Source organism: Babylonia areolata, chromosome 34 (genome assembly GCF_041734735.1).
Source record: "Babylonia areolata isolate BAREFJ2019XMU chromosome 34, ASM4173473v1, whole genome shotgun sequence".
Lineage (NCBI taxonomy): Eukaryota > Metazoa > Mollusca > Gastropoda > Neogastropoda > Buccinidae > Babylonia > Babylonia areolata.
Genome location: NC_134909.1, coordinates 4,181,352 through 4,196,085, shown reverse-complemented (window position 1 = coordinate 4,196,085; position 14,734 = coordinate 4,181,352). Strand labels below are relative to the sequence as shown.

Here is a 14,734-nt window from a genome sequence, read left to right as displayed (position 1 = left end):
AAATTCCAGTCTTGACTTTTCTCAAAATGAAGTCCGTTTCACTTCTTACGACGTTTAGAAGTACTTGTACTTGGCTCTACATGTTATTAGTTTAACAAAATACTAAATTTTCATATCAACTTTAAAACCATAAAACTAGAATGAACATAAAAGAGAAATTGAATCAACCGTGTCGTACTACATTCCCGGCGGGTGTAACTAAACTTGTACATCTATCTAGATCTAGTGAAAACGGCTAAATGTTGCAGTGTGATTGCGGCGATAGCCATTAAAACGAATTTTTTTATTGCCCTTAAAGATTTTTTGAATGCTCAAGATACACCAGAATAATATGATTTAAACAGCGTTCTCACTGCGAATACCGCAATTGATTTATCGCCCTTTAAAAAAGTATGTTCAAATGTTAAATTTTAGAACGTCAGGTAAGGAGCCATGATAGTGTAGTGGATAAGGCAGTTTCTTCTCACCCGAACACATGGGGTTCGAATCTGGCTAGGACTTTTTTTTTTTTTTTAAACGCGAAGCTTTATAATAACAAATACAGAACACATTTTAACGATTAGATTAAAAAAAAAAGTGTATCACAAGTGTCTTGAAGGCCTTGCCTCTCTTGTTCTACCATGGTGTAACATTCCTGTAGTGAATGCGAAATATTTAAATCTAACTCCTTCGTGGAGCTTCTAGCCAAAATGTCAACTTTTTCATTATAGTAAAAATGAGAAGGAATCCAGCAAAAGGTTATGTGAGAGCCTCTTAGTAACAGTTCGTGACTCAAATGGTTAATTTCAATAATGATTTCATACCTAACCGTTTCTTTTATAAGTTCAATAGCGTGAAGAACTGATTTAGAATCAATACAAAATAGAATCTGAAATATAGTTTTCGGAAAGGATATAATGAAATTTAACGCCATTATTAGAACTGCTATGAGTTCAGCTGTGAAGATGGACTTATTCTCTCCCAGTTGAAATGAGTTTTGAAAGTTAAGGTCTGGAATAACGAAAACAGCACCAGCTCTATCATTTACAACAGAGCCGTCTGTAAATATCTTTAGATGATTAAGGTATTTCTCTTCCAAATGGATTCGTACATGCGATGTAAGTAAATTTATGTTGTCATCTTTGGTCAGATCAGTGTGATCGATATCAAATTGCTCTCTCTGAAGTTCCCATACAGGTGTAGGTGATACTACAGACCTTTTAGCAAAAAATGTGGGGTTTTATTCACGTCGGTATTTGTTAAAATATTTGACGTGTATGTTCCCAGTGTGGTATGAGAGGATATAGATCTAGCTCTCTTTGGAAAATCGCTGTAGGATTTGAGAGTTTTTTCTGATTCCAAATCATTTTCATCCGTTAAACTTCTCAAGACAAATTTACTACACGCAAGTTCCCTTTGATCCTCTAATGGTAATACTCCCGCTGCACTGTACGTTTTCTTACTGGAAGCATGGACTGGTAAGCCAAGTGCCAGTTTATATGCTCTGCAGTCTATGTTTTGAATTTTTTTCAATAAATATTTCGGTGCACTGAAGTATACTTCTTGTGCATATATCAGTTTTGACCGAACAAGTGATGTGCAAAGGTGTAGTAGAATGAATATGTCCTGGATCCATGGTTGTTTGCGTACTATTTTCAAGAAGTTTAATGTTTTCCTGGCCTTTGTTAACATGTAATCAATATGATGATTCCAAGTTAATTTTGATGTAAGGTGTACTCCAAGGAATTTAATTACTTAAAAAAAAAAAAAAAAAAAAAAAAAATTCCAGGGTGTTATCGTAAATTTTAAAGGAAGGCAATGTTGCTGGACTTGATCCATTATTAAAAAGCATCAAGTGTGTTTTTTTCGGTTGATATTTGCAGATCAATCTCGCTCATATAATTTGCTGCTGTGTTTAATTCATTTTGATATAACTTTTTTGTGTAATTCATATATCCGGCAGACGTATTTGTGTGTGTGTGTGTGTGTGTGTGTGTGTGTGTGTGTGTGTGTGTGTGTGTGTGTGTGTGTGTGTGTGTGTGTGTGTGTGTGTGTGTGTGTGTTAAAAATAATAAAAAAGAATTAAAAAGAAAAAGAAAACATCATGTCCCATAAACTTAGAAGATATGTTTCACCATTTCAGCAACCTTAACGTTAATGATAATGAACATATTGACAGTACAACGGCAATACACATTATCAATTTAGAGGATAATGATGATATTTTAAATGCATGTATTACTGAAGATGAAAACTATTCACTACAATGTTAAATGCTGGACTGACTGATTATATCAATATGAACAATATACTTTCAGGATCCCAAGCAGTGTTTAGACAGTCCCATTCTACATTACATCAAATGTTTGTTTTGAAATCACTTATTGATATTTTCTCCATGAAAAAGAAGAAACTCTACTGTGCTTTTGTTGACTTTAAAAAAGCCTTTGATTCAGTTTGAAGAAGTGGGTTATGGCAAAAACGTGTTCATGAAGGCGTGAATGGTAAAATTTTGCGTGTCATAATGAACATGTATGATAGAATTAAGTCATGTGTGTTTTTAAATGGTGAAAAATCTGATTTCTTTTGCATTTGTAAGGGTGTACGACAAGGAGAAAATCTCTCGCCTTTGCTTTTTTTCTCTGTATCTCAATGATTTAGAGTTGTATTTGACTGAGCATAAGAGTCCATCTGTTGATCTTTTACTGAATGTTTACTTTTCAGAGTTAGATAATTACATGGGATTATTTGTACTGTTGTATGCAGATGACACAATTTTACTTTCAGAGACAAAAGAAGGATTACAGCAGTCCCTCAATGTTTTTCCCACATATTGTTTAGAATGGAAACTAGTAGTCAATGTAAAGAAAACTAAAGTGATGATATTTAATTCTAGAAACAAGCTAAAGCCTGTTTTAAAGTTTGGTGATGCATGTTTGGATGTTGTCAATTCTTTTAAATATCTTGGCATCGAATTTAGTAGAAACGGAACTTTTTACAAAGCTAAAAAAATGATTTATGAACAGGGCCAAAAAGCTATGTTTTCGTTACTTCAGTCAGCCAGAAATCAAGATTTACCTTTACATATCATTCTGGACATGTACCAGTCTATGATTGTTCCTATTTTGTTGTATGGTGCAGAAATATGGGGTTATGAAAATGTAGATATACTTGAAAAATTAGAATTGAAATGTTTGAAACGCTTGTTCAAACTGAACAGAAATACTATGACCCAAATTGTTTATGGAGAAACTGGTATTTATCCAATTAGTGTGTTAGTGAAAATGGGATTAGTTCGATTTTGGACCAGCTTAGTGATATCAAACACAGAAAAATATTCTGGGAAAATATATTTGATATTACTTGACTTCAATTGAAATGGTATTTATTCTTCAAAATGGATGAGTTGTATTAGACAAATTTTAATAGAAGCAGCGTATGACTGTGTTTGGGATGCTCAATTCTTCTTGGAGAGGGAATCTTTCTGCAAGAATGTCAACATTGCTTTGAAAGATAGTTTTCAAAATCTATGGAGACATGCTCTAGAGGCGAGTAGTAAATGTTTGTTTTATCGAAATTTAAAAAGTGGATTTGGTAGAGAAAAATATATAAGTCAAATGCCTGATAATTATGTTATCAGCTTCTTCAGATTTCGAAGTAGTAATCATAAGCTGGAAATAGAAACAGGGAGATACAAAGGCATGCCACGAGAGTTACGGCTTTGTAAGGTTTGTAACATGTCTGTGATAGGTGATGAGTTTCATTTTTTTTAATGGAATGTCCCAGTTATGATCAGTTACGAAATAGATATGTTCCTAAAAAATATTTGTCTCCAAAATCGGTTTTTAATTTTTGTAATATGCTCAAAGGAGGCAAAGAAGTTAGTTTAGCTGTAAGTAAGATGATTAGATTTGCAAATGTTGCCTAGTTATACTTTTGGAGTTAAAAGACATTTGTGTTTTCTCAACTTTTATGTGACATTGTTGTATATTTGGAAATGTTTGTTCTGGGCACGAAAAGATTATTTTGCAGTAATCCTCCATACTCCAATAGGAGTTAAAGGATAATTAAAACTTGAAACTTGTGTGTGTGTGTGTGTGTGTGTGTCTGTGTGTGTGTGTGTGTGTGTGTGTGTGTGTGTGTGTGTGTGTGTGTGTGTGTGTTGTTATGTTAACATCACATCATCCGAAAAATGCATTATTGTGTCAGTGGCTATCCTCAGTGACGCCATACAGTGAATGTTCTTCAGTATATGGAATCTACCACGGAGCTAGGAACAATGTTGACGATAAGCAAACTTAGCGATGCAACCCGCCCCGGAGGACAGGAATCCACTGATGTAGTCTTTTGTTGAGCTTCACGCCTTTTCCATTTTCTGTCGCTTTTGTGTTGATTGTAGAGAGATTTGGAGAACAATTATAGAAGTGACAATTTATTTCTATGGCATAACTTCCGATAAAGCAACCATGGGCTACTGAAGGCACATTAGATAACTCTACATGTTGGTTCCTGACTGTCTTGAATGGGTGGGTGACCCTGTGTGACCTTTCAGACCGGCCTCAGGTCTCCGGGGGCAGTGTGAACTACACAGTGACGGAGGGCTCCACCATCACCCTGTTCTGTCAGGTCACCGCCTACCCCCTTGTCTCCGCAGTCACCTGGTACAAAGATGGCATCCGTGTGGACATGACGTCAGGCCGTCTGTCTGGGGGCACGACGGTGTCACCCTCCCTCGTCATCAGCAACGTGGCACGTGCTGACGTGGGCTTTTACACGTGCAGCGCTTCCAACAGCCAGGGCTCCGCCAACGGCACGGCCACCTACCTCACCATCCGATGTGAGTTCTGCGTCCTCTCGTCTCTCCTCCTTCCGAACACACCGTGTTCTCTCACGTGGTCATTCCGATCACACCTCCTGATTCACAGCATTCCGAACACACCACCTGATTCACAGCATTCCGAACACACCTCCTGATTCACAGCATTCCGAACACACCACCTGATTCACAGCATTCCGAACACACCACCTGATTCACAGCATTCCGAACACACACTTACTCGATTCATAACATTCTGAACACACCTTGACATGATTCACAGCATTCTGAACACTCTTTGACCTGATTCACAACAATTCTCAGACAATACCCATGTGATATGCATTGCCAGTCTGACAGAATAAAGCTATAAAGCATAATATAGCTATGTCACACAAAACATGTCACGTGGTACTTTTTTCACGTTTCCACCTTCGGGCGTGACAAAACAAAGTAAAGACCAACAAACAAGCAGACATTGGAGCATACAGCTGTTCGGATGGTCGTCTCTTGATTTGTCTTTGTGTTTTTTGTGTTGTGTGTGGAGGACCTTAGGGGAGACACGTTGTGCTGTGTGTGGAGGACTTTAGGAGAGACACTTTGTGCTGTGTGTGGAGGACTTTAGGAGAGACACTTTGTGTTGTGTGTGGAGGACCTTAGGGGAGACACGTTGTTTTGTGTGTGGAGGACCTTAGGGGAGACACATTATGTTGTGTGTGGAGGACCTTAGGGGAGACACATTATGTTGTGTGTGGAGGACCTTAGGGGAGACACGTTGTTTTGTGTGTGGAGGACTTTAGGGGAGACACGTTGTTTTGTGTGTGGAGGACTTTAGGGGAGACACGTTGTTTTGTGTGTGGAGGACTTTAGGGGAGACACGTTGTGTGTGTGTGGAGGACCTTAGGGGAGACACGTTGTTTTGTGTGTGGAGGACCTTAGGGGAGACACATTATGTTGTGTGTGGAGGACCTTAGGGGAGACACATTATGTTGTGTGTGGAGGACCTTAGGGGAGACACGTTGTTTTGTGTGTGGAGGACTTTAGGGGAGACACTTTGTGTTGTGTGTGGAGGACCTTAGGGGAGACACGTTGTGTTGTGTGTGGAGGACCTTAGGGGAGACACATTATGTTGTGTGTGGAGGACCTTAGGGGAGACACGTTGTGTTGTGTGTGGAGGACCTTAGGGGAGACACATTATGTTGTGTGTGGAGGACCTTAGGGGAGACACGTTGTGTTGTGTGTGGAGGACCTTAGGGGAGACACATTATGTTGTGTGTGGAGGACCTTAGGGGAGACACATTATGTTGTGTGTGGAGGACCTTAGGGGAGACACGTTGTTTTGTGTGTGGAGGACTTTAGGGGAGACACTTTGTGTTGTGTGTGGAGGACCTTAGGGGAGACACATTATGTTGTGTGTGGAGGACCTTAGGGGAGACACGTTGTTTTGTGTGTGGAGGACTTTAGGGGAAACACGTTGTGTTGTGTGTGGAGGACCTTAGGGGAGACACGTTGTGTTGTGTGTGGAGGACCTTAGGGGAGACACGTTGTGTTGTGTGTGGAGGACCTTAGGGGAGACACTTTGTGTTGTGTGTGGAGGACCTTAGGGGAGACACGTTGTTTTGTGTGTGGAGGACTTTAGGGGAAACACGTTGTTTTGTGTGTGGAGGACCTTAGGGGAGACACGTTGTGTTGTGTGTGGAGGACCTTAGGGGAGACACGTTGTGTTGTGTGTGGAGGACCTTAGGGGAGACACTTTGTGTTGTGTGTGGAGGACCTTAGGGGAGACACTTTGTGTGTGTGGAGGACCTTAGGGGAGACACATTATGTTGTGTGTGGAGGACCTTAGGGGAGACACGTTGTTTTGTGTGTGGAGGACTTTAGGGGAGACACATTATGTTGTGTGTGGAGGACCTTAGGGGAGACACTTTGTGTTGTGTGTGGAGGACCTTAGGGGAGACACATTATGTTGTGTGTGGAGGACCTTAGGGGAGACACTTTGTGTTGTGTGTGGAGGACCTTAGGGGAGACACATTATGTTGTGTGTGGAGGACCTTACGGGAGACACGTTGTTTTGTGTGTGGAGGACCTTAGGGGAGACACGTTGTTTTTTGTGTGGAGGACCTTAGGGGAGACACATTATGTTGTGTGTGGAGGACCTTAGGGGAGACACATTATGTTGTGTGTGGAGGACCTTAGGGGAGACACGCGGCGCCCACCTGTCGTGCCGTGTTGTCCGTGTGCGTGTTCCAGTCTACAAGGTGAAGACAGTACAGTCATGCAGTCAGTCAACTGACGGTAGTGGTTTTGATTTCCGTCAGTGACGTTATATACCGTCCACAAAAATGCTGACCTCTCATTGACCCCAACGTGCAGAAGTTCCCACGAGTAGTCTGGCTTGTAAACCACGTCTCGCTACCAGGCCTGCAGACAGTCAGCTGGGTGGGCTGGACATCCCCACACCACGAAGGCCATGACCCATGGGCATCCCCACACCATGACCCATGGGCATCCCCACACCATGAAGGCCATGACCCATGGACATCCCCACACAATGACCCATGGGCATCCCCACACCATGAAGGCCATGACCCATGGACATCTCCACACCATGACCCATGGACATCCCCACACCATGACCCATGGACATCCCCACACCATGAAGGCCATGACCCATGGACATCTCCACACCATGACCCATGGACATCCCCACACCATGACCCATGGACATCCCACACCATGACCCATGGACATCCCCACACCATGAAGGCCATGACCCATGGACATCCCCACACCATGAAAGCCATGACCCATGGACATCTCCACACCATGACCCATGGACATCCCCCACCATGAAGGCCATGACCCGTGGACATCCCCACACCATGACCCATGGACATCTCCACACCATGACCCATGGATACCCCACACCACGAAGGCCATGACCCATGGACATCCCCACACCATGAAGGCCATGACCCATGGACATCCCCACACCATGACCCATGGACATCCCCACACCATGACCCATCCACATCCCCACACAATGAACCATGGACATTCCCACACCATGACCCATGGACATCCCACACCATGACCCATGGACATCCCCACACCATGAAGGCCATGACCCATGGACATCCCCACACCATGAAAGCCATGACCCATGGACATCTCCACACCATGACCCATGGACATCCCCCACCATGAAGGCCATGACCCGTGGACATCCCCACACCATGACCCATGGACATCTCCACACCATGACCCATGGATACCCCACACCACGAAGGCCATGACCCATGGACATCCCCACACCATGAAGGCCATGACCCATGGACATCCCCACACCATGACCCATGGACATCCCCACACCATGACCCATCCACATCCCCACACAATGAACCATTGACATTCCCACACCATGACCCATGGACATCCCACACCATGACCCATGGACATCCCCACACCATTGTCATGACCCATGGACATCCCCACACCATGACCCATCCATATCCCCACACCATGACACATGGATATCCCACACCATGACCCATTGATATTCCAGCACCATGACCCATGGACATCCCCACACCATGACCCATGGGTATTCCAGCACCATGACCCATGGACATCCCCACACCATGACCCATGGACATCCCACACCATGACCCATGGACATCCCCACACTATGACCCAATGAACATCCCACACCATGACCCATGGACATCCCCACACCATGACCCATGGACATCCCCACACCATGAAGGCCATGACCCATGCACATCCCCACACCATGACCCATGGACATCCCCACACAATGAAGACCATGACCCATGGACATCCCCACACCATGTCCCATGAACATCCCACACCATGACCCATGGACATCCCCACACCATGTCCCATGAACATCCCCACACAATGAAGACCATGACCCATGGACATCCCCACACCATGACCCATGGACATCCCCAGACAATGAAGACCATGACCCATGGACATCCCCACACAATGAAGATAATGACCCATGGACATCCCCACACCATGACCCATGGACATCCCCACACCGTGACCCATTGACATTCTAGCACCATGACCCATGGACATCCCCACACAATGAAGATAATGACCCATGGACATCCCCACACCATGACCCATGGACATCCCCACACCGTGACCCATGGACATTCTAGCACCATGACCCATGGACATCCCCACACAATGAAGACAATGACCCATGGACATTCTAGCACCATGACCCATGGACATCCCCACACAATGAAGATAATGACCCATGGACATCCCCACACCATGACCCATGGACATCCCCACACAATGAAGACAATGACCCATGGACATCCCCACACAATGAAGATAATGACCCATGGACATCCCCACACCATGACCCATGGACATCCCCACACCATGACCCATGGACATCCCCACACCATGACCCATGGACATTCTAGCACCATGACCCATGGACATCCCCACACAATGAAGACAATGACCCATGGACATCCCCACACCATGACCCATGGACATCCCCACACAATGAAGACAATGACCCATGGACATCCCCACACCATGACCCATGGACATCCCCACACCACGAAGACCATGACCCATGGACATCCCCACACAATGAAGCCAATGACCCATGGACATCCCCACACCATGGTCATGACCCATGGACATCCCTACACAATGAAGCCAATGACCCATGGACATCCCACACCATGGTCATGACCCATGGACATCCCCACACAATGAAGCCAATGACCCATGGACATCCCACACCATGACCCATGGACATCCCCACACCATGACCCATGGACATCCCCACACAATGAAGACAATGACCCATGGACATCCCACACCATGACCCATGGACATCCCTACACCATGAAGGCCATGACCTATGGACATCCCTACACCATGAAGGACATGACCCATGGACATCCCCACACCATGACCCATGGATATCCCCACACCATGACCCATGGATATCCCCACACCATGACACATGGACATCCCCACACCATGAAGACATTGACCCATGGACATCCCCACACCATGACCCATGGATATCCCCACACCATGACACATGGACATCCCCACACCATGAAGACATTGACCCATGGACATCCCCACACCATGACCCATGGACATCCCCACACCATGACCCATGAATATCCCCACACCATGACACATGGACATCCCCGCACCATGGTCATGACCCATGGTCATCCCCACACCATGATCATGACCCATGGACATCCCACACCATGACCCATGAATATCCCCACACCATGACCCATGGACATCCCCGCACCATGGTCATGACCCATGGTCATCCCCACACCATGACCCATGGACATCCCCACACAATGACCCATGGACATCACACACAATGAAGACAGTGACCGATGGACATCCCCACACCATGGTCATGACCCATGGACATCCCCACACCATGACCCATGGACATCACACACAATGAAGACAATGACCCATGGACATCCCCACACCATGGTCAGGACCTATGGACATCCCACACCATGACCCATGGACATTCCAGCACCATGACCCATGGACATCCCAGCACCCAACAGCCAGCTTTGGGAGGTGGACCCCCTGCCTTGGTCATGTCTGGGGGGGAGGCGTCAAGGGAGTTAACACAGACAGTATCCGAACTGCAGCCCAGCAGGTGGACGAACGCCAGCTGTGATGTCTGCTCTGATCAGGTCAACAAGGGAGAGAGGGGAACACTGACATGCCCAGGGTTTTCGTGCAACATGACCATGGATTCCACCCTACAGCATGCCCAGGGTTTCCACCCTACAGCATGCCCAGGGTTTCCACCATACAGCATGCCCAGGGTTTCCACCATACAGCATGCCCAAGCTTGCGCCACGGAGAGACACTCCATTTTTGCCACAAAAGCATCGACACAGCACGAGAGGCAGCGGTCAGGGCCGATCCGTCAGGCTGGGTTGTGGGACAGTGGGACACAGGGGGCAGTCTGACGGCGTGACTCTGTGGTCAAGTCCCGTCCGCCCCGAGCAGCACAGCGTCAGAGACATGACTGTTTTGATGCAGGGAGATGTCAGTGCTGGACGTCAGACATGACTGTCTTGATGCAGGGAGATCTCAGTGCTGGACGTGAGACATGACTGTCTTGATGCAGGGAGATCTCAGTACTGGACGTGAGACATGACTGTTTTGATGCAGGGATATGTCAGTGCTGGACGTCAGACACGACTGTCTTGATGCAGGGAGATCTCAGTACTCGGCGTGACGCGCGGGCTGTGCTGAATGCTTCAGACAAAACACTGAGAAAACCAAAGTAGCCGGCACTTCACATTGCATGCTGAACGTCAGGACAGCCAGCTTCACTGAAGATCTCTAGACAAACCCTGCACAATGACCGGAGTAGAAGCCTTGCTGCTGTGCGGGACGTCAGACAATGGATAACGGTTCCTTCAGGAGGAGACAGTGAGTCTGCTGACAGGGGTAGGAAGCTTCAAGGGGAGACAGTGAGTCTGCTGACAGGGGAAGGAAGCTTCAAGGGGAGACAGAGTCTGCTGACAGGGGAAGGAAGCTTCAAGGGGAGACAGTGAGTCTGCTGACAGGGGAAGGAAGCTTCAAGGGGAGACAGAGTCTGCTGACAGGGGAAGGAAGCTTCAAGGGGAGACAGTGAGTCTGCTGACAGGGGAAGGAAGCTTCAAGGGGAGACAGTGAGTCTGCTGACAGGGGTAGGAAGCTTCAAGGGGAGACAGTGAGTCTGCTGACAGGGGAAGGAAGCTTCAAGGGGAGACAGTGAGTCTGCTGACAGGGGTAGGAAGCTTCAAGGGGAGACAGTGAGTCTGCTGACAGGGGAAGGAAGCTTCAAGGGGAGACAGTGAATCTGCTGACAGGGGAAGGAAGCTTCAAGGGGAGACAGTGAGTCTGCTGACAGGGGTAGGAAGCTTCAAGGGGAGACAGTGAGTCTGCTGACAGGGGAAGGAAGCTTCAAGGGGAGACAGAGTCTGCTGACAGGGGTAGGAAGCTTCAAGGGGAGACAGTGAGTCTGCTGACAGGGGAAGGAAGCTTCAAGGGGAGACAGTGAGTCTGCTGACAGGGGAAGGAAGCTTCAAGGGGAGACAGTGAGTCTGCTGACAGGGGAAGGAAGCTTCGGACAAACGTAAACAGTGTGTGGAATTTGTGTTGAAGAACTCTCTGCACTTATGCTCATGTGCATGTCTTTGTACGTATGCGTGTACGTATGTAGGATGGATGTGTGTGCGGCTGTTTGTGTTTGTGTGTATTTTTGCAGTACTCTCTCTCTCTTTCTTTCTTTCTCTCTCTCTCTTGCTTACGCATGCACGCATGTGTGTGTGTGTGTGTGTGTGTGTGTGTGTGTGTGTGTGTGTGTGTGATTTTCTGATGAACACCTGAACCCTCTTAACGTGGGTGTGTGCTGTTCCGTTGCAGACATTCCCATCATCACGTACAGCCAGAATCCAGTGAGTGGACTGTCCGGATCCAACCTGACCCTGTCGTGCAACATCAATTCCGTGCCTCCATACACCACCGTGTTTTGGTACCGTGTCAGTGTCAACACAGGGTGAGGAACATGTTCCTGTGTGTGTGTGTGTGTGTGTGTGTGTGTGTGTGTGTGTGTAGCTTAAAATTTATATTTCAATAGATAATGTGTATATTCCAAAGATAAGTGACTTAGAACCACGCGAAGGTGTGGGGATAGGGGGAAGTCAAGTGACAAAGAACCCCGTGAAGCTGGGGGAGGGGGGTGGGTGGTTGGGGGTGGAGGGGGGGAGGGTAGTGCCAATGGTTGTTGCTGTGAACGTCCTGAATGAATCAGAAGCCTGGTTTGATTGACGATCTGCTGTAACACAGGAAGGACAGAAAAAATGATGTTGTTGAGGAAGACGATTTTAATGATGTTGAATAGTACTGGTCATGATAGTGGTCGTAGCATTAGCATTAGTGGTAGTGATGGTGGTGGTAGCATTAACAGTAGTGTTAGTGATGGTGGTGGCAGCATTAACAGTAGTGGTAGTGATGGTGGTGGTAGCATTAACAGTAGTGTTAGTGATGGTGGTGGCAGCATTAACAGTAGTGGTAGTGATGGTGGTGGTAGCATTAACAGTAGTGGTAGTGATGGTGGTCGGAGCATTAACAGTAGTGGTAGTGATGGTGGTCGTAGCATTAACAGCAGTGGTAGTGATGGTGGTCGGAGCATTAACAGCAGTGGTAGTGATGGTGGTCGGAGCATTAACAGCAGTGGTAGTGGTGGTGGTGGTAGCATTAACAGTAGTGGTAGTGATGGTGGTCGGAGCATTAACAGCGAATTCAGCGAATTCAAAAACTTCAAAACAATGCTGCCCGTCTGACTCTCAGAGTCCCACGTACTGATCACATTTCTCCTCACCTCCGCACTCTACATTGGCTCCCCATTGAAGCGATAATTAAATACAAAGTTTCGTGTCTCTGCTATTCTGCTTTCCACTTCGCAGGACCTACTTATCTTTCTGACCTTATCAGTGTTTACACTCCCACGTGAAATCTCCGCTATCCTCTGACTGCTACCTAAGGAAACTTCCTCGTGTCAATACAAGAACCTATGGTGAACGTTCTTTCTTCATTGCTGCCTCACATCTGGAACAACCTTCCGGTAATGTTCAACTTTAGAATACTAAACTCAGGGGGGCTGTTTAGACGAAAAACAAAGGGTGTCTTAGGCTCACCTCGATGCGCTAAGTTGAATGGAACCCTCAGCTAAGCTGTACGACCACTACTTTCCCATGAAACTGCGACAATTTTATACACAGTAAGCTCGGGAGGTACCCGTAAAGTCGACAGCTCATTGCGTCGACAGCTCATTGCGTCGACAGCTCATACACATTTTAGGATCAGTAAAACATTTTTCAGAATACAATTACAATATCGGCACGGTCACACACACACACACACACACACACACACACACACACACACACACACACACACACACGTACACACGAAAGAGAGGAGAGAGAGAGAGAGAGGGGGGGGGGGGAGGGAGGGAGGGAGAGAGAGAGAGAGAGAGACAGACAGACAGAGACAGACAGACAGAGACAGAGAGAGACGCACACACACACACACACACTTTTAACGCGTAAACCTTGCATCGTATGTGCACTAGTTTTTTCCCCCCGTTCTTTATTATTTGTTTGCTGTCGACGCAATGAGCTGTCGACGCAATGACATGGACCCAGTAAGCTCAGCCGATCACAGCCAGAGCAACCACCTGCAAGCCATTTTGACTGCTGATCACCCACGTCATCAGCAGTCAAAATGGCGTGCAGGTGGGGAAGGAGTACTCTGCTTACTGTGTATTTGTCGCAGTTTCATGGGAAAGGAGTGGTCCTAGAGCTTAGCTGAGGGTTCCATTCAACTCAGCGCATCGAGGTGAGCCTAAAACACCCTTTGTTTTTCGTCTAAACAGCCCCCCTGAGTTTAGTATTCTAAAGTTGAACATTACCCAACCTTCCTTATCATATCCGTGCATCTGATTCTATTTCTGCTTTTCGCTCATCACTAAAGACTCATCTTTTAAAAACCTATCTATAAGTACTCTCAGCTTCCTTTTCTCCAACACCACCCATGACAGCTCACTTTGGATGTATGTAGAGTGGGAAAGGGAGAGTGTGAGTGGGAGGGGGGGAGGGTTTTCTGAGAAAGAGTGGCCATGAATGTTTTATGTTACTTGTAATATTTTTCTTTCATATAAAGCGCCCTGAGCTCTTAGTGAGAAAGGGCGCTATATAAATGTACATTATTATTATTATTATTATTATTATTATTATTATTATTATTATTAGTGGTAGTGATAGTGGTGGTAGCATTAACAGCAGTGGCATTGAAAAACGAGAAAGAACGAAACTGAAAGACTGG

At 46.1% G+C, this 14,734-nt stretch overlaps 1 protein-coding gene across 1 annotated transcript in view; it reads left to right on the top strand.

Annotated features, from left to right (window-relative positions):
* The window catches only part of LOC143277362 (hemicentin-2-like), a 94,654-nt gene that overhangs the window by 16,949 nt on the left and 62,971 nt on the right, over positions 1 to 14,734 (top strand). The window contains exons 5-6 of the mRNA XM_076582146.1: positions 4,532 to 4,816; positions 12,272 to 12,404. Of these exons, the coding sequence (XP_076438261.1) occupies positions 4,532 to 4,816; positions 12,272 to 12,404 (418 nt within the window). The remainder of the gene's footprint in view (positions 1 to 4,531; positions 4,817 to 12,271; positions 12,405 to 14,734) is intronic.